This window comes from Drosophila rhopaloa, unplaced genomic scaffold (assembly GCF_018152115.1).
Source record: "Drosophila rhopaloa isolate 14029-0021.01 unplaced genomic scaffold, ASM1815211v1 contig_167, whole genome shotgun sequence".
Taxonomy (NCBI): Eukaryota; Metazoa; Arthropoda; class Insecta; order Diptera; family Drosophilidae; genus Drosophila; species Drosophila rhopaloa.
Window position 1 is genome coordinate 8923867 of NW_025335047.1, and position 25510 is coordinate 8949376.

The 25510-nt window shown below is 38.7% G+C and overlaps 4 protein-coding genes across 4 annotated transcripts; 2 read left to right on the forward strand and 2 right to left on the reverse strand.

Annotated features, from left to right (window-relative positions):
- The first annotated feature begins 809 nt into the window (after nucleotides 1-809).
- On the forward strand, nucleotides 810-1612 carry LOC123037524 (calcineurin B homologous protein 2). The gene is made up of 3 exons (XM_044458660.1): nucleotides 810-915; nucleotides 966-1235; nucleotides 1333-1612. The coding sequence occupies exons 1-3, from the start codon at nucleotides 831-833 to the stop codon at nucleotides 1599-1601; spliced, it is 624 nt and encodes a 207-aa protein (XP_044314595.1). The 5' UTR covers nucleotides 810-830; the 3' UTR covers nucleotides 1602-1612.
- On the reverse strand, nucleotides 1606-7025 carry LOC123037516. Its single transcript, XM_044458571.1, has 3 exons — nucleotides 6908-7025; nucleotides 1986-2053; nucleotides 1606-1895 (listed from the first exon to the last, which is right to left on the reverse strand). Exons 1-3 carry the CDS (start codon nucleotides 7023-7025, stop codon nucleotides 1668-1670), a joined length of 414 nt encoding a protein of 137 aa, XP_044314506.1. The 3' UTR covers nucleotides 1606-1667.
- Nucleotides 7026-19086: 12061 nt separating this feature from the next.
- On the forward strand, nucleotides 19087-24130 carry LOC108041228 (vesicle-fusing ATPase 2). Its single transcript, XM_017119092.2, has 4 exons — nucleotides 19087-19265; nucleotides 19357-19681; nucleotides 20363-21328; nucleotides 21700-24130. Exons 1-4 carry the CDS (start codon nucleotides 19156-19158, stop codon nucleotides 22552-22554), a joined length of 2256 nt encoding a protein of 751 aa, XP_016974581.1. The 5' UTR covers nucleotides 19087-19155; the 3' UTR covers nucleotides 22555-24130.
- Nucleotides 24122-25116, reverse strand: LOC123037517 (putative gustatory receptor 93b). Its single transcript, XM_044458573.1, has 4 exons — nucleotides 24895-25116; nucleotides 24500-24675; nucleotides 24340-24403; nucleotides 24122-24286 (listed from the first exon to the last, which is right to left on the reverse strand). The coding sequence occupies exons 1-4, from the start codon at nucleotides 25114-25116 to the stop codon at nucleotides 24122-24124; spliced, it is 627 nt and encodes a 208-aa protein (XP_044314508.1).
- Between the last annotated feature and the right edge of the window lie 394 nt (nucleotides 25117-25510).

The window sequence follows — 25510 nt, forward strand, 5'->3', positions numbered from 1 at the left end:
GGTCCCAGTGGTACACTTATAAACCTAAATGCCCTAGAACATGTTGTAAGTTATATAATTTAAAAAACTAAAACAAATTAATAAAAGGCGAAGCTGTAGCTTTCTTATAAAAAGAAAGATATTTCATTTAATCAATTGTTTTAAAAAATCTTTCGGAATTTTTAAGTAGCTTAATCACTGATAAGTTAAATAATATTTGTTTTATGGTATAGAAAATTTAACATTTAAAACCAACAATTTATTTAATCAATTAAGTTCAATAATCATAACAGGCTAAGTCAAGAAAATTAATCTGATTATTGTTTTCGTATGTCACATTTTAATAGAACAAACTCCTCCGTTTAATCCAAAAACATTTCATTCTAAAAACTGTAAGGACAGGCATTTAATAAACAATTTACGCCCTTTTTCTTGAAGGAAAAATAACTAAAAACGTTCATCATTAAAGGCGGCCACAACACAAACAGAGTCTCAGAATCAGAATGAGACACTGAGTTCAGGTTAATTTCTGTTTTTAATGAAGTAATATGCTTTATGAGTGAGTGCTCGACTTCTTGCGCACAAAATGTCACTTGTCGCAGCTTCTTGTCTTTGGAGATCTAGTTTTTTATGGGTGTACGCAATCGTAAAAGACAACGAACACATAAAATGAGGTCTAGACCTTATCTTAACTGATCTCGAACGGCGTTTATCAAAAAACGAGAAAAATGTGAAATGGGAAATTAAGTAGCAAGTGTCTCATCTGGGCCTTTCTTAGTAAATGCTGTCAGAGGAAATTTTCAAGTACTGAGTTTATTAGGAAACCCGGTTTAATTGGGAGGCAGTTCGGAATGGGATGTTTGTGTTTGAGGAAGGCCACCTCCTTTCCTTCAGTGCCGCAGGATGTTATGAACACTCTCAAGAAACAAACAACACGTGAGTGATGAACGATTTATCAAAATCCTATTAATTTAATCAATCCACAGTGAGTCGAAGTCAAATAAAGTATCTTTACATTCGTTTCTACCAGTTTTCAGGAGGAGGCAAGGATCCTCCGGGTGAGCTGTACAAATACAATTTTTATTCTGGGCTCCTGCAACTGAATCCATTGCTGCCCACCATCTTGAACTCAATGTTCGGGGATAAGGTGACAATCAGCTTTTTGGATTTCGCCCTTTTTCTGAGTACCTTTCAGGCTCACTCGCTAAAAACCAGCAGAACGCTAAAGAACGCAACTATGGACAGAAAGTTACGATGTAAGAGTTTTAATGATTACACAGAATACTTTCAAGAAAATGCATATTTAATAGTATTAAGGCAATTTTATAATAATTAAATATACATTTTTTGCAGTACTCTTCAACATGTACGATCATAACAAAGATGGTCGCATCACAAAGTATGATTTGGTTATAGTGGTCCACAAACTTTTCTCAAATCTTTTGGATCATGTGCAAATAATGCGCATAGTGGACACAATGATGAAGGAAATGGACAAATCGGACTCAAACCAAATACTATTTGTCGACTTCTGCAAAGCGTTGGAGGTCTTTGACATGACCGAAATGATGGTCACCTGGATACCCGAATTCCACGGTAGAACCTCTGATGATTTACACTGATCAATTATTTTATGCTGGCCAAATTTATTTATTATTTTGAATTTACAAAGAAAATCAAATAGGATTCTAACCACTGAGTAATTGTAAAAGTGGTTCTAAAATTTGTAGAGCCCGGTATAAATTAGGGTTTAAAAGTGCTATCATGTTTTTTTCTCCTGGGGTAAGACTTGAAAGACCCTTCGATAAATTTGATATAATGGGGATGTTGGTGCCCAAATTGGTTCCTGATGAGCCTGCTAAAGAATCAAAAAGCGAAGCCCCTTTGGCTGTGTGCAAAAAGTGCAAGAGCAGGATCTAGAAATCGAACACAAAAGAAAGCATTAAAAAACATTCTTATGACAGAACCTTGACATTTTTGTTTCAAATAGTCTAAGCTATGCTTACAGTAATGGCAAAGATCCTCGCGATTATCTTGTGCTGTTGTTCAACTATCTCGGCGTATAGCTTTAAAACTAAACAAAATACCCTCTACTTATATAGAGGTATTTTTATTAATTTAACTCAACACTTTTCTGTCTTAAAGATATACCCTATCTATATCAAGGCAATACAGAACGTGAGTGGGCTTAATTGGGTTCAGTTCGTGTGTTACCTAACAGAATCACATCAATTCCCTGCCGTCGAATGCCGAATTTTACGACTCTATTAGGGCGAAATTCATATGCAAAAGGGAAATAAGGTAAGCCAACAAAATGCCAACCGAAAGCTCATAAACTTTACTACCTCTGACTCCAGCTGATTGTCCATATATGCGGGATATGCCTCTATATAGTCATCGTTGCTATACTCCCTTTGCGGCGATCGTTCAGGCGCGTTGAAGGAATTTTGTGGGACTGCCTGTTGTATTTTTCGCTTAGCAACATAAATAACATTTTATTGGCAATTTGGTTGGGAAATTAATGTGCATACAGTTGGCAACTTTGGTAATTTATGCAAATAAAACGATCGTAAATTTGGCATTAAAACGCTTATTAAATGATCGTTTATTAACCCTCGGATCGCTTAATTTCCCAAAATGGATAAACCCCTCGCTGGTGCAACAAGGTTGCGATTTGTAGCACTTGCATAAATTAAGTGATTAACAGAATTGTTCTTAAATGTTGGCAGCTACTTACAGGATTGATATAATTTACGACCAGGCCGCAACGAAATTTCAGTGTGTGTCTATAACTTCTGGGAAAGTGCAGCTTCGACGATCTGCGATATCTCCTTTTCCCCCATATTGTTTAATGTATTAGCTGGCGCATTGTGTGTTAATTTGACATTCCTTGGGAATGGGATGTGCGGATCGGGAATGGGAGTGGGAATGGGGATGGGAATGGCAATGGTCAGCTCCAACACTCTGCAGCACGACAAACGAGGCTTGTTGCTGTCAAAAGCAAGAATTATAACCATATAAAATCAGTCGGCATGGCCACTGATTCTGTTGCTGCTGACCTGTCCCGGTCTTTATCCTCCTGTCCTCCTGTCCTTCTGTCCTCCCATCATCATCGTCAGCCACATCATCGTCTCGGGCAGGATTAGCAAAATTAATGCGGCAAGCTGGATGCTGAGAATCCCGAGCTGTCAGCGCTTCGGGTCTTCACTTTATCAAAAAACTGGTGATTTCAGGGGGAACTCGGACAGGCAAGTCAAAGGAAGAGGAAACTTTCAATGATATGTTGGTTTATATTCGGATATATCAAGCAAAATGTAGAGCTTCTAAAAATAAATCATTTTTTTTGAACTTTATGTACTCGTTTTGCTATAATCGTTATAGTGTAAATATAATGCGTTATTTATTAATAAGCAAGTATACAAATAAAATACAAATATATATACTTTATATATACTTTATTTATAAAACAACTGAAATATTACTATACGGGAACCCCTTAAAGTCAGAGGTAATATTGGAATAATCAATTTAAATACAACCTTTTTTATCAGTAGCTGCTGAATCAAAGTACAGAAGTGTGTGCCCCATTGGCTTACATATATTTTTGGAATAATAATCCCCCAAAATCAACGCATTAATCAATGATCGGGCTGAGACGACAAAGCTCATTTCATTCATCCAAACCCTTGTCAAAGGTGACATTGTTGCTCATTCCCCCATCCTCGATATTATTGTTTTCCTTTTTATGATCTTTCTCTACTCACAAAAAAATAAACACAAATATTGATTGATGTCCCCAACGGTTCGGGAAATATTTTAAAAGCGCTCAGCTATTGGCAAAGTGTCTTTACACAGTGTTATTTGGTTTCTTGTCCCCTAAAAATGTGGATTCAGTCATAGGCCCCAAGGAGGAAGTGAAACTCGTATTCATTCATGGACGAGGTGAATAAAAAGTATTTGGATTCATTCAGAGGGCATTCTTTGTTCGATCTGCCCACAGGCGAAGGGCCTAGAGCATGATAATGATGGCTTAATAATTGAAATTAATCAAAATAAATTAGGCAAATCGTCTTTAAATCGAAAGACCACATTTATTACAGTCTATTTGTAAGTGGCATTTGGGATACGAATTGGTTGGGTCAAATGCCTCATAAGAAGATGTCAAGCACTGAAATAAATAAAACTTTTCTCCGGAAAATACCCCTTTTTACAAGGTTTCGATGAGTATTTTCTAATTTCTTTCAAGTCTATTTTATATTTCTAATATACCCATTTCTTATTTTATAAAAAGTTAGGATACATTTAGTTAGGATGCTCCTTTATAATTTATTTATACATGTACATATATATATTTCTTTCTGTGCAATGGAAATTCATCTTAGCCAAGACCTGGTTAAATAAACCACTTCAATGACAGAGAATTGAGTCCCATAAATTTGGGCAGCAATTTACAACGATCAATTCATAAATTTATTAATGAATTAAGTTATAAGGTAATTTCGCAGCATCCTCTCCGGGAAGGCTCCTCCGTTCCCAGCGAATGAAATGCAATCTGCTCACAACAAAATGATGATCGCTGATGATCGTTGGCAATATATCAACGGCAGACACGGCCTCCGCCGCCCGGCGACCTAATCGAATATTGTGAGGCCAGCGAGCCGGTCCGCGAATTCTCGGAACTGGCTGAAAAGGACGGGCCAACTCGGAGGAGGAGAGAAATTTAAATGAAGCTGTGGTGCAGGAATGCAAGGAATAACGATGGGTAATCGCGGGGGGATCGGCTTAGTTCTATGCCTCGGACATGATTAGCAAACACGACTGGGTCCTGCTTTGGGTACTTCCATAATCGTTATCAATGCGGCACCATCATCAACAACGGCAACACCGAGCAACGGCAACAACTTTAGCATTTCTTGTTTATAAATTGGAATTTAAAATTAATTAAGTTGTCGTTTTGCGCTTTTATCCAATTTATAACTAATATGACACCGATTATACGAAATATGTTCACTAATTAACGAACAAACACCGCAACTCTCCAGACACCCCCTCCGCATCCGCATCCATTTCCACTTCCATCGCCTCCCGCATCCTGTGTCCTCCGATCTCTCTAAATAACCAAAGTCCAGGCAGACAGTCAGGCAACATTCAATGTCGCCGTTGGCTTTCGCCTTCTTGGTCTTAATACCCTTGGAAAAAGAGTTTTAACTATCAAAGGAAGATTGTCAATACAACACATGTATATTAGTTATTTAAAAAAACATTACTTAAGGTTGGCATTTTTATTTGGTACAAATTTATTAACAGGTGTCTTTTGAGACAAAAAATATTACCTTATTAAACATAATTTCATAATGCTTCTAAAATAAAAATACTAATAACACTCTATCTATAATCTTATAATAATCTTTTGCTGATAGAAAAGAAAATAAAGAAAAAATCCACAAGGCTCTTAAAAGTAAAAACCTCTAACGTTTATTTTCGGTCGTAGCTTATAAAAAATTTTCATAATTAGATTGAGATAAGATTTTTAAGACACCATCAACGTTAGTTTACTGTGTCCACAAGGGTATCTGATACTTCGGTTTGAACAAATGGACACCCTTCCTTGTTAGTATCCCCGCTGATTTTTGTAGCTCCGGTGCCGTGTTGTTGTTTGTTTCTTAGTCCGCTGATGCTGAGGTGCTGCTGCTTTCCTGCTTCTTGCTTTTTGCTGGCTTTGGATCGTGTCCGCGTGCTCGTAATCTGCTCGCTGAAGACGCGTTGTAAATTGTCTGACAAAGCTTATTTTATTAATTTAAGCCATAAACGCTGGCCTCTCTGGATGCCAGCTCGCAGCTCCTTTTTAGCTTTGCATACCCCTGCGGCCCGATCCCCGATCTCCGGTCCCCAACATCCCCAATTCCCGCCCATCTCATCCCGAAACCGCTCCCCAAAAACCGCTTCAGGTTCAGAATCAGTTCCATACCCGGCACCAATTTATTGCCATCGTAAAAAGCCGTTTTGCGTTTTAATAAGCCATGTTCGGCTCTTTCGTTTCGGTTGTTAACAGAAGGCGTCGACCATTTCTCTGTATTTGGTTATTTTTCAGTCTTCTGCATTCTTCGGGCATAACTGAGAAATTGGACTGGTGTTTTGGTGTCCAGCGAATTGAAAGTGTCAAGAAATTGGCCAATTGAGTGACACTGGTTTATGGAATACCAAAGTAAAGATCACGGACTTTTATGGCAGCTTGGAAATTAATAAAGAATTGGGAAACGTTAAAGGAATTTATAAACCAATTAAGACTTAAGCTTTATGGTAGTAACCTGTACATTTTCGTTGATCCCTATTTATAGTAGCTATATAAATTAGTTTAATAATAATAAATCAACATGAAAAGCTTTGGTTTAGAAGATTTAATGTGTATATTCCATTAATAAGCAATGTTTTCCTCTTAAAGCAACAAAGATAATTAATTTCGTAATAAGTGCAATCGCTAAACAGTTAATTATTTATTTTATCTATACTTTTATTCAAACTGCACCTGTTCCAAAGGACTTAAAATCTCCAATGAATTCCCCACTTTTATTGGGTAAGTTACGGAAATACAGAAAATACACTTTCCTGGCCTCCAAACCAAATAACCAAACTGACCCCAACTTGACCCACACAATCCCACTTAATCACCAGTGTGAGTTGCTTAGCGTTAAGGGGAAAGGAGGAACCCACTCCCACCGCCAGTATGCAGTACATAATAAAAATAAATATGTCAAAATTAAGTAAGCAGCAACAATTTCCAAAGAGATAAGAAAGGCACACAAGAAGTAATAAAAATTCGAGGGGCGGTGGAGAAGAACATGGAGAACCCTTTGCTGGCCATAAAACAAGGCGTTGAAATCAGTAAAAAATTGGCAAGAACCAACTGAGATTCTGCTGAGCAAACAACCTGGCCAGCCCATCAAGATGCCAGCCAAAGTCCAACTGCAGGACCTGCTGCCCTTCCTCAACCTCATCTTGGCCACGTCCACATGCACATCCTCATCCACATCCACATCCACGTCCATGGGCGATGGGCATGAAAATCGTTTACAAATAAATCAGAAAGCGATAAATAAGGATTTTGTCTCGTAATAACTCAGCGGGAGCCATTTAACATGCAATCATAACGAATCGATGCTGAACGCTTTAGCAGACGGACAGAATCCAGACAGACCCGAATCCAGGCATAAGCTCGAGACCCATCTTCAGATGCATGCGAATTGCTTGCACCGGGAGAAAAGTAGTTAAGTTTTTTCATTTTATTTGCTTTTGAAATAAATATTTATGGAATACAAAAATTAATAAATCTAATTTTATATTAACAACCAATTATGGATTTAAAATAAATCATAATAAAAGGAAATAGCAAGAAGAGCAATTAAAACTCACTTATAAATACTAATCATTAATCAAGTAAGATCCATTTAAATTAAATAAAAAATATTTAGTAATTGATTTTAGAATTAGATTTAAGTTAAAGGATATTTTCTGTATATTTTTGGGAGAGGCCAGCTCCAAGGTGCTTTGCTAAATTAGTTTTGAGCAGTGCCGTGAATGTCGAATGGAATCGGAATCTGGATCGAAGGAAGGCAACACGCTTTCACACCAGGCAGTCGCCAAGTGGCCAAGTGGCTGGGACTTTTGGTCAGAATGACAAGTGGCAAGTGTGTATCGAATTGTTGTTGACTTGCTGCAGTTGTCGCTGTTGGTTGTTTCCTTTTTTTTTTGTGTCTTGCACGCCCGGGGCATGGAAATAAAGTTGCAAGCGGGATGGCAACATGGTCCGCTCGATTCTCACCTCCTGGCGAAGGAGTTGAGTTAGCACAATGACAGGGGCGTTGGTGAGTGACGGTTTTTATTTTTTATGCCTGCCCCTATAACAACGCACTACATGCACTTGACTGCACTTCATAATTCGCACCAACGCCAACAACAATGCTGCTTAATTATGTTGTAAAACAATCTGGCGAGCCGTCACTTCGGAGGAGCAGGTCCTTCGACGACCCTAACTCCTACTCCCACTCCCACTCCCACTCCTTGGCCAATAACTCAGCCAGCCATCAAGGGGAAGTAATTAAAATTACAAAAGCCCAGCGTTGACGTTGAGGCCTTTTGCCATAAAATGGCTGCCAGACACGCAGGGCGTATACGTGATTCCCATGACTAATTGCCAGAACTGTGTCACAGGAAACGAGCTGGCTCGATGGCCCGATGGCTCCACTCCGGGATCTCGGCTTATGGGGTCAGGCACGCAGGTCTTATCGCGATGCAGTTGCAGTTAGCTGCGACTAACAAGAAATTAAATTCCATTAAGCCCGCTCAGAAAGGCGCACACTGGTTGAGGATCATTCCAACCCATAAAAAAGGAGCCAAACATTTTAAAATTGATTTGAATATTTTTGTAATAAGTTATAGATTTTACTAATAAATCTAAATTTATTCATATATAAATAAATAATAAATAATACTCATATAAACAGTGGCGGAAGTTATATGTCCCTTTATGTATTAATCACATTTAATCTAGACTGCTCAATACATATAAATTTATATATCAATGAAAGCTATTATTATTTAATTTTCAGATTTCCATATTGATATGCTAGTTACTAAATTTATTATAATACCTTTTGATTTAAGTTCGATACATAACAATGTAGTTCTTTGGTTTAAGCTTTTGTATTACAATATTATATTCTACAATGCTCTTAATTAAATATTTAAATGTAAAACCAGGTATTTCCTAAATGTTCGCTCTAAAAATTAAGTTTATATCTATAAACCTCTTAATTTGTTATCTCAGGTACACAGTAAAGTTCTGCATTTAACATGAATTCCCCAGTAAATACACACTTTCCTTGACCTTCGACCCACGGTGCTGAGCTCTCCGAACGCCCCACTAATGAAGAGGTGGTAATTTATGTGAACATCTTCACCTGCTCCTAGACACGTTTTAATATGCCAGCCAAGAGAGTCATGAATGAGGCGAACAGCCGGGATCTGAATGAAGATGTGGGCCTGGACTCGGGCTGAAGCTCAGGGCCCGGCAACCTGCTAGTCGCTGTCTAGTTAGCCGGGCCAACTAACTTGGCCCGCGGAGTGCAGGATTAATTAATTGCCGCTGCCTCGTCAGCAGAGCGGCCGACATGACGTATACGTGACATTTGAGATATGTTCAGCCGCTTAATGTGCGACATTTTGTTTGTTTTGCATACGTTGTTCTTGTTCTTGCAGTTGTTGCTCTTCTGCTAACAACTTTCGACAATCATCAGTAGCTGCTTTGCATATTTGTGCATATTTGAGCCTGCCAGTCGCCTGCATAATGATGCAGCAGTTGCAGCGTTGTCAAATGACTTGCGTAAATTTATCGTAAATGCCATCAGCTAAAGCTGAAGCTGAAGCTGAGCTGAGCTCTTCCGCGGATATTCGTCCGTCTGTCATTCAGTCAGTCACTCAGTCAGCTAGTTGGTCAGTTCGTCAGTCGAATTGATCTGGCCAATTGTGCGCGGTTGCCAAGGCTACTAATCCTCGTTAATCCCTTCAACTGCCTGGCTGCACTGGTCAAAAATGGTTTTAAATTCATTATTTACCCTACCCTTAGGTTAATCATCATCATGAAATCACTAATAGTTTTCTACCAATTTAATTTTTAAAATAAAATTCCGTTTATTTATATATAAAAATATTCTTATCTAAATAGATATAAATAAAGTTTTCAAAATATTTTAAGTTCAATATTTAAAAACGTAGATAATGTCTCTAATTAACCTAATTTCACATTAATAACAATATTCAATAAAATTTTTATGAAATTTGATTTTTTATTTGTCAGTTTCGATTTTTTCAAGTGTCCCTGCAAAGTTTTTGTAGCTGCACATAAATTTGGCGCTGATTGTGGTCTTTGTTGCAGCAGTTTCCTTCTGCTCTTCAGCTCGGATGATATGCTAATGAAATTCAGGCCGAGAACCAAGCGATTCCTTTGCATGTCCGTCGAGCTAGTCGACTCAACTATGGACTTGGCGTGTTAACGGTCTATGTCGTTTGACACATTTAATTGGAAGTCAATTGGCCGGGCTCGGAGTGATTGCTGAGGTGGCAATTGGCGCTGCCACAAAGGTGTTGCTAATGCTCGGGTATCTGGGAAATGCAAAACCAGTTAGTCACTGAATCGATCAAGGAAGTCGATGCGAATATCATATCAACGCATTTGAATTGCAAATGGAAAGGCAGATTTACGGAAGCTATTATCAGAACAATCAATAGCATAGATAAAGTTGTAAAAATTAATTTTTATTAACTTTTTGAATCTACTAATTAAATTTATTCAACTATACAATTTTATACATTTAATTCTGTTGTTTTTAATACCGATATGTAGGAATTTCTTAATTTTCGAAAGAAGTAATGCCAACATTTTTGAATGGGACTTTATAATAATTTGCATAGCTAACACAATAATGATTTTGTATTAAAAATAATAAAAAAAATTTGCTCAAGGTGATGTCATGCTATTATGTTACGAAGGGCCATACAATAAATTCCAATTTTTGACCAGAAAATTTCCAACACTCCGGATGAAAAAATGCCAACTTCGGAGTACCCGCATAACACCCAAAGGACCTGAAAGGCGGCGACAAACGGCGCTCCACTCGCCGAAAGAATCGGAGACAAAGACACACATTTGCGACATTCAATGGAGCTGGGAGCCAGGAGCTGGGAGTTGGGAGTTGGGAGCCCGGGTCTCTGTCTCATTGTCATGCCCGGCTTATTGATTGGAATACAATGGATCCTTAAAGTGTGCTTACAAGCGCCGTAACTCAAACAAATTGCAGCGCCCAAACGCCTGACTCAAATGGACGGCGGCAACAGCAACAACACGGCAGCAACACCAGCAACAGCAACATCAGCAACATCAGCAACATCTGCAACAACAGCAACATCCAAGACGACAACGACACTGATCAACAGGCGCGGCGACGTGGATGCGTCGAATATTCGAACAGGGACATGGGTGTGGGCGAGGGGGGTCCAGGCGAATGCGTTTTACATGATGCCTACAAGACAGGACAGGAGCGGCCAGTCAGCCAGTCTTAACAAGATAAGCCAAAGACCCATATACAGTGGTCGAAAAACACACAAAATGCTTATCCAATAAAGTATCAGTTTCTTAAAAAATAGTTTACAAAATTTTTGTATAGAGAAATAAGTTTAAACATTATTTATTTCTATGTATTTAAACATTTTTTTTAATTAAAATAAAAAAGGACATTAAAAAGAATATCATGTGTATGATTTTTCCTAATCCACTTAAGTTAACTTTGTTTGAGGTTAGGTACATATATACATTATTTTTATAAATTTCTGGAAGAACAATTATAGCTAGAAATGGCATCAAATGCAATTAATGCTAATACATTTATTTAGTTTGTATAAAAACATAATTCATATTATACAAAAGATCATAAAACTACGGATCAAAATTATATCTCACGAATTAAAATAAGCAGTGCTTTTTGAATATACAACATTTTAAAGTTTTTTTCACCCAACTCATGTTTTTTTCGATCCACTGTGCCGTGGAGTGATTGTTTGGATCTGTGGCCTCCTCTTGGCCTCCTTAAATTATTCCAAGCTCGCCTCGGACCAGAGGCGCTACTGACGCGCTTATGTTAAATTTACCAAACAACCGATTTGTATGCAATTTCGCGATCAAGAAGACTCCGAGGAAGGTGGGGCGCGATCCGGCTGAAATCCAAATCCCAGCGAGACATCATGACGTCGCGGATTTGCAGGGTCGGTGGCCAGGTCCCAGTTCCTCCTCCTCCTCCTCCTCCTCCTCCTCCACATCCACATCCCTCTTTGGGGTCCCAGAACCCAGTCCCAGTCGCAATCCCAGTTGCATTGCCATTGTCTGAGTCTGCTCCGCCGTCGCGAAGTCTAGTTTATTGGCGCGACTTTTTATTTGCATTCGAAATGTTTTCCTTTTTTTGAGCTTTTTTTCAGCTTTGTTTTTGTTTGTGACTGCTGGCTGCACGTGATGTATGCGACGTGAACCGCCCCGCTGCAAATGCGAGTCTACACTAAGAGAAAAGGATGCTAAAAGTGTTCTTAAATTACTCTAGCTACCTCTTTTAATAAAAAGAAGAAGTATAAGAAATATTTAAAACAGTGTCAAAAAAACAGCAACCATATATTAAATTACTTATACTAAAATGGTTTGCAAATTTATGTAAAGCTTTAAAATTTAACATATTAGATTGCAATACAGCTTACATAATCTTTTTACCCAAATAAATATCTTATTATACGCAGAACAGGCTTAAAAAATATATACATACATGTATTTGTACCTATCTGAATAGCAGATAAAGTTGAAATGTCTTAGGAATAGGTATAACTATTTTTTTATTGAACAAACTAAACCTATAAAAATTGATTAAGTACCCTTCCAAGACAAGTACCAACATTAAGATAACTCAAATATCTTAAATAATGAATCACTAGAAATAGGTACCCATCTTTTTTTTCAGTGAGTCTTGCCTGGCCGCCTGGCCACACAATTGCCATAAGTTTTGGCCGCTCTGCAATTATTTGCGGAATTCCTTTTGGAATATATATTGACTCGGAGTGGAGTGCCCGGCCCAGACTAACCAACTCGGCCAGGAGAGTCTCCTCGCTGGACGTCTTCTCCAAGAGGTGGACTCTCCACATGGACTAGCTGTGACAGGCCATACAAGGAAGCTTAACCAGCAATCGTAAATGTTGCCGATTCGGTTGCTCGTGTTGCTGTTGTCGCTTTTTTGACGGCGACTGTGACTTTGACTGGCCCCTCGATCTGAATGTGAATCTGAGTCCAAGCCCGGCGTTTCTGGTTTCTGGTATCTGGACTGGCATTCACTTTGTTCTTTTGCTAATTTGTCAGCAAATTTGCAGCCCAACGCATTTCTGCATTCCATGATCTTGTTTTCCTTGTTTTTTGTTAATTTAAGATAATATTATGAAATCATACCACAAAATGATTTAAATATATTGACTATTTTAGTTCAAAATAAATGTATTACATTTTTAAATTTACTAAACCATTTCCAGCCAATAAATTATACTTTTATTTCAATTTATTTCCCATTTTTAAAAAGCATTGCCTAATTTTATTATTTTTTATTAACCTCTTACCTTTACTTAAGTGCTGCTCATTAAAAATAATTATCCAGTTGGCATTTTGGCTAACAAGCATTCAGCTAACAATCTCATGATCACAAAACAATCGGAGATCAAGCCACTCATAATTCTGCCAACAAGTTGATTCAATCATACACACAAGATGGCCAATTCGAGACAAAACCCAGCATTAGCACCCATTGCCAGAGCCAATCTTTGAGTACGGAAAGCTAACAAAGCCCCGCACCCACATCCAATGTACGACAGACCGTTGAATTTGTATATTCTACCCACCTACTTATAAGGCAAATTGCACAACAGCCCCAAGTGTCAAATTAGACAAACAGCAGACCCAATGCAAACTCGGAAACCGGCAAACTCAACTCAACTCGAATCAAATCAAATCAAATGCTCGTTGCAAATTGCATTGCGCTCACTCGCTTTCGGGCTGCTAATTTTCTGCGAATCGCGCTCTTGTAAAATATAACCACCGAGAAGGATCGAAGATATATAGTGGTTCGGTTCGGCGGTGGATTTGCATGTGGGTGGTCAGCAAATTGCCAGAACGTGAGTACAATTTTTAAATTAACGGCCCAAAAGTGGTTAGAACGGCAGCAGCAACGGTTCAGAATGGTTTCCAAATGCCTCGGTTCGGGGAGTGGGGGGATGTGGGGGCAGTGGGGCCTCCAAGGCACATTCCTGGCACAAAACTGTTGCAATTAATTGCATAAAGGTTCTAAATTGTCAGCCAGCCCCTGCGCCACCCGCACCCACCCACTCGGCAACGGCGTCTTGGACAAACTTTGCAACTGAAACCGCAGAGCGCCGCATTATCGGCCAAGACCCATCGCACAGTGGTTGCTTATAAAGATTAAAATACAAAAATGGTATAACTTTGTTAGGAAGTCAAAAGCTAACATTAATAAAGAAACAGCAAACAATTCAAAATTTAAAGTCAGGTAATCTAAGTCCATTAAAACATAAATTAAAGCAATGAATAGTTTTGAATTGGTATTCTTAAATATTTAAAAATTATGCTGGTTTTGATAAAAAAAAATCAAATCAATCTATTTTCCAATCTGTTCATTTCGATGCTACGTATTTTCATTGTTATAATAATTTTTAAAGACCTAGTTAGTTAATATCAGAGAACAATTATAATATACTTTTTGTTTAAATTTTAAAGCACTCATTTAAAGCACTTTTTAAAAGTCATCAAACTGTGGATAGAAAAATTAATATTCATTTATTTTGAGGCAAAAACTGTAGTGTTTATACATAAATCATATAGGGAATGTCTATTTATTAATATTTAAATAAAACAAACTGTTTAAAAAATTAAGGGATTGCTTATGCTTTTATTACCACTGTACTGAGTCGACGGATTCGTCGACATGGTCGTGCCTTTCAGTTCGAAACGTGATCGATAGACGGACTACCACTGGCAGTCCGTCGAGAACTGCAAATTGGCCTCTTGCCGTTTGCTGTTGCCAAATGTTTGGCCTTAGTCAAATTATGTTCTTTGGGCCGTTTGATAATGAAACTGCAAATTGAAGTTGGGCTTTTGGCTGCGGGACTCTGTGGCTCTCTGGCCCCTCAAATTGTTTGCTCACACCGTCCCGGAGCCACGCTAATGATTACGTGTTATCGTGTTGTAATTTTACACAGTTCCCTAATGATGAGTCTCGGATCGGATCGGTTAGGATAGGATAGTATAGGATGGGATAGGGAGATCTGCCCTGCCTCCACATTCACATTCACATCCATCTCCATCTGCGATCGAATCGAATCGATCTGGCTCCGGGTTAGACACTAACTGGGCTCATCATGGAGCGTTAACAAGCTCATTTTTCTAAACTTGACGTGCTGAGTCCACCAACCATCCAACTAGAGATCCACTTAGGCAAAAGATCTTCGCAGATTATCGGACGCAGCGACTTGGCCAATTTACTTGGCCGCTTTCGGACGTTTTCAACGGTGGGATCATAAATTGCTTATAATGGCATTCAGCGCGTTATGTCCTGCCTAGAATCGATATATGATGGCTTTAACATGTGTAATATGTTTAAAAAGTAAACGAAATATCAATTCATTTTAGCATACCTCAAATACGGAGCTACCTAAAATGTGGATCTACTTAAAGTTTACTTAGTTTAAAGAGGGACTCATATATATGTCATTAATAACTAAGCCAACACAAGTCGCACAGCCAAAAGAATGACTGTTTTGTGTAGCTGAGGACCTAAACTATCAATTCTAGGTGGATTTGTAAAAATATACTTTCTGACCAATTTTTGTATTTTTCAAAAATAGGTAATAATTACATTTTTTTAGCTGTGAATACCAATCGATTGGAAAATTTATAACGAACTCAACGAGGTATGACATTCCGACATTTGACAACTATTTCCAAGGTTTTCGATCAAAAAGCGTAACAAAAATAGATTTTTTCCGGATTTTGACATTTTTTTGATTTTTGCGAAAGAACAAAATTAGATTTTTAAGCTGTGAATGCCAATCGATTGGAAACTTTGTTCAACGAAGTAGTCAACATTTGACTATTATTTCACAGGGTTTTCAAAGATTTTCGAATCCATTTCACTTCAACCCAAAAAGTATGCAACAGAATATAAAAGATAGATTTGAAACCAGCACCCACCCACGAGAAATCTGGATGGGCTGCCATAACCAGCATTGATTGCGTATGGACCACAATAGTAAACAGAAATTCATTGAATGCCAGCCAAAACAAAACGTTTTCCAGCTAAATCAGATGATGGGTGAGGAAAAGGGAGAGGAGTCCACGAAGATCTTGGGAGCATATTAAATTGAATTTTTATGTTCTCACAGGCCGGGAAAATCATGTGCCAGGCCATAAAAGTCAGGGATCGGTTCGGTTCAGATCGGTGCACTTCGGATCCGCTGAGTGTGTGGGTTAATAAATAGCCCCAGAAGCAGCGAGTGCAGGGGCGAAGCGGGCTAAGAGCGGCCCTGGATGGTGCGGTAAATTATGGTTATTTAAATAAACAGCACACGATTTGATTTGGCGGCCCAAAAGTGTTGCCAGCGCGCCTCCGAAATTGGAAGAGCGACGCGTCGACGTCTGGAAATTATGTTGTAGTTGGCCCGATCGGGCATCAGGATAGTTGCCCCGATGATAATGATGATGATGATGCCGCAGTGGCCGACGGAAAGGGGGTTGTGCCATCAACTCTTGATTGAGTAACGCCCCAGAACTGGCGTCTAATTACGAGTTCCAGGAGTTGGCGGACTTGCAGGGCCGATCTGGCCGCATCATTAGCTGATGTGCGGTATTGACCCGGCCTAATCGGCGATAAGACTCGTGATAAGCAAACACGCAAAAGGCTAAATGTGCCTGGATGCTGCACAGTAAATATTTCAATATGCTTCCATTAAAAAAATAAGCCAATCCAAGTTACAGAAGTTCAATTTTATTTTTTACATGGTTAAAAATATGGACATTAAATAATATGTTCTGAAAATAAGTTATTTTAAGTCATTTCTTCCATTAAAACTATATAATTGATTCATTCTATAAATACATAAATCTTCAAATCATTTCCAGCTTACTGCTTGCTCCCTTCAAATTTAAAATAATTGTTTTTATTGTTGCTCAAAAACGATACCTTCTGACATTTCCATCTTTTTCAATCTTAAAAGATTTTAATGTTATACATGTATCCATTTTTTGAAAATCTTAGTTAGTTTTATTATAAAATAAGATAAGACAACTGAACTTTTGTATCAAAAAAATTCTAAATTTATAGGCAATTGTTATTAATTTAGAACAATTTAATAAGGGTTTCTTGTTTTCTCCTGTGTGGGCTTGGTGGTGTGACCTTTCCCCGGCTGCTGAACTGTTCTGTTCTGAAATAAAGTGAACTGACCAGCGCGTCCAGCGATTCTCGTTGGCGTTGCGGTGTTTTGTTTATTTTGAGGCTATAATTTAAGCGGGTAATTGCACGCTGGCGGCCAGAATTTCTAACTAAACTGCAAATTAGCAGCCAATTCCCAGGCCGATTAATAACCATAATTATTGGCTCAAGCGCTGACGAGCGAACGTCTCGAGTGGAGACTCTCAACTCGGTCTCGATTTCCTCGCGAGGATGAGGATCTCGATGCGGAGGCTGCTGCCCTGCCTGCAAATTGCACTTCGTTGGCCAACCAAGGCTCCAAGCCGATTCAGCTGGCTCAATTGCCAATTCGTGATACACCCAGGCGCATATGGGGTGCACTTAAAGAAAAATTATAAACTAAAATTAAAATATCTTTACTCAAAATCACTTTAAATGGGATTATATGCTCAAGGTTACGATGGAGATAAAACACCTATACCTATCTAATATTTAAAAAATTAATGTAATATTTTTAGAAGTTGTTTATTTAAGAGTAAAAAAGTTACTTCTTATCATTAACTTGTTTACCCTTTAGTTTGATAAACATTCGTTCTTAAAAAGATATTTTTATTAGAACTTAACGTTATTTTTAAACTAGAAATAGAACAGAATATAGAATATTTAAATAAAATAATATAATAAATTTAAAATATTCTGTTATTCAAATTAAAAAAAAAATTATTTTTTATTTATTCCTATTTATTACTCGAAGTTTAAAAATAAAGAATCTATGGCTTACTAAGTAGTTGCTACCATTTTTTGGAACGCATAAATCGAATTTATAAAATGTTTTTTTAGTGCATGAATCCCGAACTCTGTCTCCATTTCAGTGTCGCTCCTTAACTTCCCCTCGCCATCCGGCAGCAATTTAAATAGTGAGCGCCTGGCTTAATTACATAAAACAGGCAACACGAGAGGCAGCCAAGTTTGGCTGGGGATATATGTATATGCCCTAGCCGGCGGCGCAGTCGTCGAGTCTGGAGCTTGAGCTCGGTCCAGGATCTGGACCTGAGCCACTTTTGATGGACATGTGTCTAATGAACCGGCCTAATTAATGTGCATAGCTGACGCTCGAGTCTCTTCCCTTTTGGCCATGCAAATGGCCTGCAAAAAAGGCATTCTGAGAGTTGGTGGTGAGTGTTGAAAGCCTTGAGTGGTCAAATTCGGATGGGTCAACAAATTACTGGCATTAAACTAAAGCAGGCCGGACAAATTAATAAATGTCGATACCCAATTAAACTGTCCGAATATAATGCACGCTATAAATTGTGGGGAAGGAAACCCAGAACGAATAGAGACATCCACTATCCAATTATCGATGCGAATGATTAACTGCGCGAGGTCAACGGCAAAGAAATGCAGTATCGAAAATAATTGCAGAGTCATCGAGCAGAAGCACTACAAAATAGGGGAACTAGTGGGATTCTGTAGTATGTGCATAGGTTCCAGCAAACAGAACACAACCGAAGAAAATCATAAATCAAACAGAAGTTTGAGATGTAACGGTCATTACTCATCGTCGATCGAAAACTGCCTGGCTATCGATTGTTCAAAACAAAAACTGCATAGCTATCGATTGTTTCATGAAATATTCTGGTATTTTCAGTATATTTTTTTGAGTACATTTTTTTTTTTTAAATTGAACAAAAATTACATTTAGATCCCGCCGCTTAAATAAAAAGTACATTCATCAAAGTTGTATTATTATTTAAATATAGAAATGCAAATTGTAATAAGTCCCTATTTTCCTCTATTTTTGTATTTTTGTACAGGCATTTATAGAGAAGTTTTAGCATTGTTTAGCATTTAAATTTTATAACGGCACCGATTCGAAGTGCACAAATTTTTTTTAACAACGGTCTATACAAAAATCAGGATTCACTTACATTTTAGAATAACCGCGCCTTTTGCAATAACTGTTTTGCAGTGCCGTAGCAGGCGGCTTTCGAAGTTCTAACACCTTTCCAGTGTGTACACATATAAAACGCAGACCAGGGCTGCTTGATAATCAGCTGATTGTTGAGTCAGTTCTGAAAAATACTACCAAATTGAGCTGGAACAAGACTGTTAAACAAGAAGAATGGCGAGTGAAATGTCCTATCGCATGAGGGCGATCAAGTGTCCAACGGACGAGCTGTCACTAACGAACAAGGCCATTGTGAACGTATCCGATTTTACGGAGGAGGTCAAGTGAGTGTTGTTTTTTTCACTTGCTACGTGTGCAAATTTCCCGACATTTATTGTTGCGTTCTCTAATTAATCCCTTTGTCAACGCCCCCAGATATGTGGAAATATCGCCGGGACCGGGACTGCGCTACGTCTTTGCGCTGGAGAAGATTAGCGAGGCGGAACTGCCCGCCGGCCACGTCGGTTTCTCTTTCGTCCATCGAAAGTGGGTCTCGCTCTCAATCAACCAGGAAATAGACGTACGACCCTACCGATTCGACGCCAGCGCCGATATCATAACACTCGTGTCCTTCGAGACGGACTTCCTGCAGAAGAAGACCATCACGCAGGAGCCCTACGACTCGGACGAGATGGCCAAGGAGTTCCTCATGCAGTTCTCCGGAATGCCCCTGACCGTCGGGCAAACGCTGGTCTTTCAGGTTCGATTCCACCGATGATAAGATTGATAGGAAGACATTCAGATTGAGTGCTACCCCTTAGGGGAAATCTAAACAGAAAGTCCTTTTCCATATCAAAAGTATAAAGACCATCTTAAGAGAAGGGTCTTCCGATTTTATTCATTTGAGTGAAATCTACCAAATCCTTCGGTTAGAATCTTCCGATTTAGTAGTATTTTAAATGTTGTAGCTTAGTAACCTTCAAAAATAATCAACCAAATAACTTAAGGCAGTATAGGGAAATAGTGCTCAGATCTTAAATAATAATAAACGAATAATAAATAATCTAGAAGAAAGAAAAGTAAACTGCGCAAAGGATGATCACATTTTTTTATAAAGATTATGAGGTAAAATAACGAAATAGGTTGAGTGAATGCTGATTCATAAAATAGATGATTCAATTATCTGGTTTGCATCATCTGCCAAATATGTATTCATCTGATAGACCGGATTTATAATGTGTACACTGTTCAATTTCTTTCATTGAATTTTTGGTATGTCTTTTATTAAGAGAAAACATTATTTTAGCGTCATTCCCTTTAGGGTTTTTCCCTAAGAGTCCTTATTGGTTCATTCTTATATTAAATCCTTTATGGAATCCTATGCAATTTTTCATTTTTAAAGTTTCTCTCGTGACTAATAAACATGCCTTCTTCCTTTCAGTTCAAAGACAAGAAGTTCCTGGGCCTCGCTGTGAAAACGCTGGAGGCAGTGGATCCCCGGACGGTGGGAGATGCTCAGCCAAAGACCCGTAACGTGCGTTTCGGTCGCATTCTTGGAAACACAGTGGTGCAGTTCGAGAAGGCCGAAAACTCAGTGCTGAATCTGCAGGGTCGATCCAAGGGCAAAATTGTGCGCCAGTCGATCATTAATCCGGATTGGGACTTTGGTAAGATGGGCATTGGTGGCCTGGACAAGGAGTTCAATGCGATTTTCCGACGCGCGTTTGCGTCGCGCGTTTTTCCGCCGGAACTGGTCGAGCAGCTGGGCATCAAGCACGTGAAGGGCATCCTTTTGTACGGACCACCTGGCACGGGTAAAACCTTGATGGCCCGCCAAATAGGAACCATGCTGAATGCCCGCGAACCAAAGATTGTAAATGGTCCACAGATCCTGGACAAATATGTGGGCGAGTCAGAGGCCAACATCCGACGATTATTCGCCGAAGCCGAGGAGGAGGAGAAGCGCTTGGGACCGAACAGTGGGCTGCACATCATTATCTTCGACGAGATCGATGCCATTTGCAAGGCTCGAGGTTCGGTGGCCGGCAACAGTGGTGTCCACGACACGGTCGTCAATCAACTGCTGGCCAAGATTGACGGCGTGGAACAGTTGAACAATATCCTGGTGATAGGAATGACCAACAGGCGGGACATGATCGATGAGGCCCTGCTGCGTCCTGGCCGCTTGGAAGTTCAAATGGAGATCAGCTTACCCAATGAGCAGGGACGCGTCCAAATCCTCAACATCCACACAAAACGAATGCGGGACTTCAACAAAATAGCCAGTGATGTGGATAACAATGAGATAGCGGCCAGGACAAAGAACTTCAGTGGTGCAGAGCTGGAGGGATTAGTTAGAGCGGCTCAATCAACGGCCATGAACCGACTAATCAAGGCAGATTCCAAGGTAGGCTGCTTTTAATTTTACAAATACTGTTAAAAAACGATTAGAATTCTAAAAAGTTCGTCGAGGTTTTCAGTTATATTTTATTCTTTTAACAAATCAAATCGTTATTTAAATTGAAGAAAATATTTATTGGTTTGTTCAAATCGGTTTATTTATTAAGGTTCAATTATTAATTTCAGTTTTGTCTTCTTCGTTACGGTTTCGTTTTTCGTGTGTGAATAAATTCGGGTGTGGTAATGTATCGAGAAAAAAAGCGGTTACTCAACGTACCAATAAAAAAGTGTTATTTTCTAATAAGCATATAAAACAATTTAATATATTCTATATAGTAAATGTCGACACAATATATTGATAAACTTTTTGAAACTTAGGTACACGTGGATCCTGAGGCTATGGAAAAATTGCGAGTGACCCGTGCCGATTTCATCCACGCTTTGGACAACGACATCAAGCCCGCTTTTGGAGCCGCCCAGGAAATGTTGGAGAATCTGCTGTCGCGCGGAATCATCAACTGGGGTGCACCCGTGAGTGAGATACTGGAGGATGGCATGCTATCTGTGCAGCAGGCGAAGGCCACCGAGGGCTCCGGACTGGTGTCCGTTCTCATCGAGGGAGCTCCCAACTCCGGCAAATCAGCGCTGGCGGCCAATCTGGCCAAGATGAGCGATTTCCCGTTTGTCAAGGTTTGTTCCCCGGAGGATATGGTGGGTTTTACGGAGTCCGCCAAGTGCCTGCACATCCGCAAGATCTTCGACGACGCCTACCGCTCCACGTTGAGCTGCATTGTGGTGGACAATGTGGAGAGGTTGCTGGACTACGGTCCGATTGGGCCCAGGTACTCCAATCTCACGTTGCAGGCGCTTTTGGTGCTGCTGAAAAAGCAGCCGCCCAAGGGCCGCAAGCTCCTCATCCTGTGCACCACCAGCCGGCGAGATGTTCTCGAAGAGATGGAAATGCTGCCGGCTTTTACATCCGTTCTGCATGTGTCCAATCTCTCAACGGCCGAGCATGTCCTCGCCGTGCTGGATGACTCAGATTTTTTCAGTCCCGAGGAGTTGCAGAACATAGCAAGGAATATGGCCGGCAAGCGGGTGTGCATCGGCATCAAGAAGTTGCTGGCCCTCATCGACATGATCCGGCAATCGGAGCCCCACCAACGCGTTATCAAGTTCCTCAGCAAAATGGAGGAGGAGGGCGGTCTGGATCTGGTGGCCAGGACACACTAGCTACCGCCCATTGCCGAGCTTCGGTTGTCCGTTGTGGAGCTAAACGACGCCTTTTAACTTCTTTACATTCCATATTCAATCATCTAGGGTGGGTCGATTTGATTGATAATAAAGTTCAGGGGCTGATATTTAATATAAAATGATTTCGAAACTATTCAACTTTTTATTCGAATATATTTTTTGCGGGAATCAGACTATATAAAGTTATATACTCGCAGTTTTTTTCAAATTGATTGGTTTCAAACTTATTTTACTGAATAAATTGTTCACGGAAATTATGTATGAAACCAAATAATTTGATTTCTACAAAAGTTTTAAATTTTAGTAAGACTGATTCTATAAAAAATGTAACACGAAATTTATAAAAACCACACAAAAGAATTCTTATTCTAATAGTTTGTGATAAAAATGTAAAATGTGTTGCAATTCTCCTCTCTTCTATATTATATATAACTTTTTTTGTTATAACAACAAATCGACCCACCGTAGTTCACTTTTATGAATATAAATTTTCAGTTTTGAAAATGTAGTCAATAGGATGGTCGGAAACCCGTCATCACTCCTCGGTGTAAGCAGCAAGGTATTTTGAACTATAATAAAGCGCACAACTTATCGGTAACTAAAGACCAAAATGTGAGATATAATAATTTGTATACCCTTGCAGAATACTATAATACTTTTAGTCAAAAGTTTGAAACGCCGTGAAGGAGACTTTTCCTAATCACCAGGAGAGTCGATCTTGCCATGTCCGTCTGACCGACTAAATGAACAAAAATTCGTAGTATTTAATCATATACGAAACGTTTTATATAAATAGGACGCAAAATTGAAAAAGCTTCCATGTTTTGCTGCAAGGGTAAACCAACGAACTTTTAAAACTCGCATAAGAGGTTAAGAATCCATTCAGAATATTCACTATAATACTGAAATAGATACGCCCAGACCTACATTAACCATTTTGTACATTTATTGTATTGTACATGATGTATTTTATAGAGTTTTATGAAGAATATTGGATTTATCATGCTACGATTAACCTCATGATTAATAAAAAATTAGATAAATAATTCAATGATAAAGCAAAATTCGAAAACGATGAGAGATAAATCTACAAGCTCTAAAAAAATGAAATCCGTCACCCATCCGTGAGGCGTTAGAGTTCTGATGCCGACATAAAATACAAATTGTAAGCGAACTGTAAAACTGTTTTATTAACAGATCAGTAGCAGACAACCTTTTCTAATTAGGGATATAAGTAATAAATATAGCACTAAACCTTGTTTAAATAAATTGATCGATTATAAAGGGAAAATGGTTTTTCATTACGTCCCTTAATTAGATCAATTTAGGTTTCAGATCTAGCTTTAGAAGGTTTAAATCTCGACTGAGAGCTGTAAAATTCGATCGAAGCTTTTTCGAAAACCGATCCAGCGAAACCATTAAAATATTGTTATTTGTATTTGTCATTTAATGGATAAATTTGGTGTAATGTATAAATTAATGAGAACCATAAAAAATTATATATTAAACCAACTATTTACAAATAAATGGATTTTACCAAAAAGTTTTACCAATATTTTGACTCACAAAATACTTTTATTTGCATTATAAAAACCAGATAGTTTACTACTCCAGCAAAAATCAATAGAAAAAGTTCGTTGGAAACATCGAAAAGAAGCAAAGGACGAACTCTTAACTTCCTAAGGTTTAGATGTGTCACAAATACTTCCACCTATAGACAAAAATAGTGTCATTAGTGGCAAAGAACACAATATATTCTCTTACCGTTTGGTTCCATTCTTTCTGTTCAGCGGCAAATAAAAGCTCAATAGTGAGATCCTGAATGTATCTAAACCGATTAATTGATTCTTGAATAACGAAACATAAAATAAGCACTTCAAGAAGAAATTTGAAGATAAATAACCATAGCAAGAAGTTTATTAACTTCGATTCAATAATCGATTGGTAAGAGATCGCGACAATTAAAAAGAGTTCGTTGACCAGACTAAAAAAAAGGTGACCATTAGTCAAGTCCTGAAATGATTTGATCACACACGAAATCTCCCTTAAAAGAATCATAGTATTAGTTAACCTTCCCAGGGATTTAGATTTTGGTTTAACCTTAAAGAAATTCATTGGGGTTTGGAGCTCAAAACAAAGAAGTTGCTGCACTTCCGAATAGAGAACACCCAAGCTTAGGTACCAACCAAAACTAATTCGCATCATCATTTTACATGCAATAGATTCATAAGAAATGAAACTCCAATAAAGAAAATACTCAAAACTGGTGAACCAATTAAAAGATAGCAAGTTAAGAAGAATTTCTAGAAGAGGACAGACGATAAATAAGAGGACCAGTACTAATTGTCGTCCGCCCCCAAATCCAACTTCTTTGCTGAAGCTCAAGGACCTCACTCGATGGAAGAGTTCAATATATCGGTTTACCAACTTAACGACCTCTGGGCCATGGAATATCTGCAGTATTATCATCGATAAATAGCTCGGTATCAAAAGTACAAGGTGAAATAAAAACATAATGTAGCCAATCTTTTCCAAAGTCATCATACAAAAAATATGTGTTGAGACAGTGACACAAAGAGGCACAATTCGCAGGATTACGGTGAACCACTTCCACCATTGACAACTCTAGCAGCTTTCCTCCAGGACCATGACTTTATTCCTCGAGTTCTTAAACCGGAAGGATACCAAGCCAATGCATCTGGCGATGAAAAACATGCCGCGCAGAATTTTAGCAGTTACTTTGTGTACACTCATCGTAGGAATAGCGGACTCGACTAATTGGAATTCTCCAATTTATGGGAAACTTAACTTTTCAACGATCTTTGGTGCCATTGCCGCTGACAAATATGGTTAATATGCATCATTACTTAGCTGTCAAACAGTGAAATTCATATAAGGTAAAAATTCCCTTAGGCGACCTCAAAATTATTGTTTT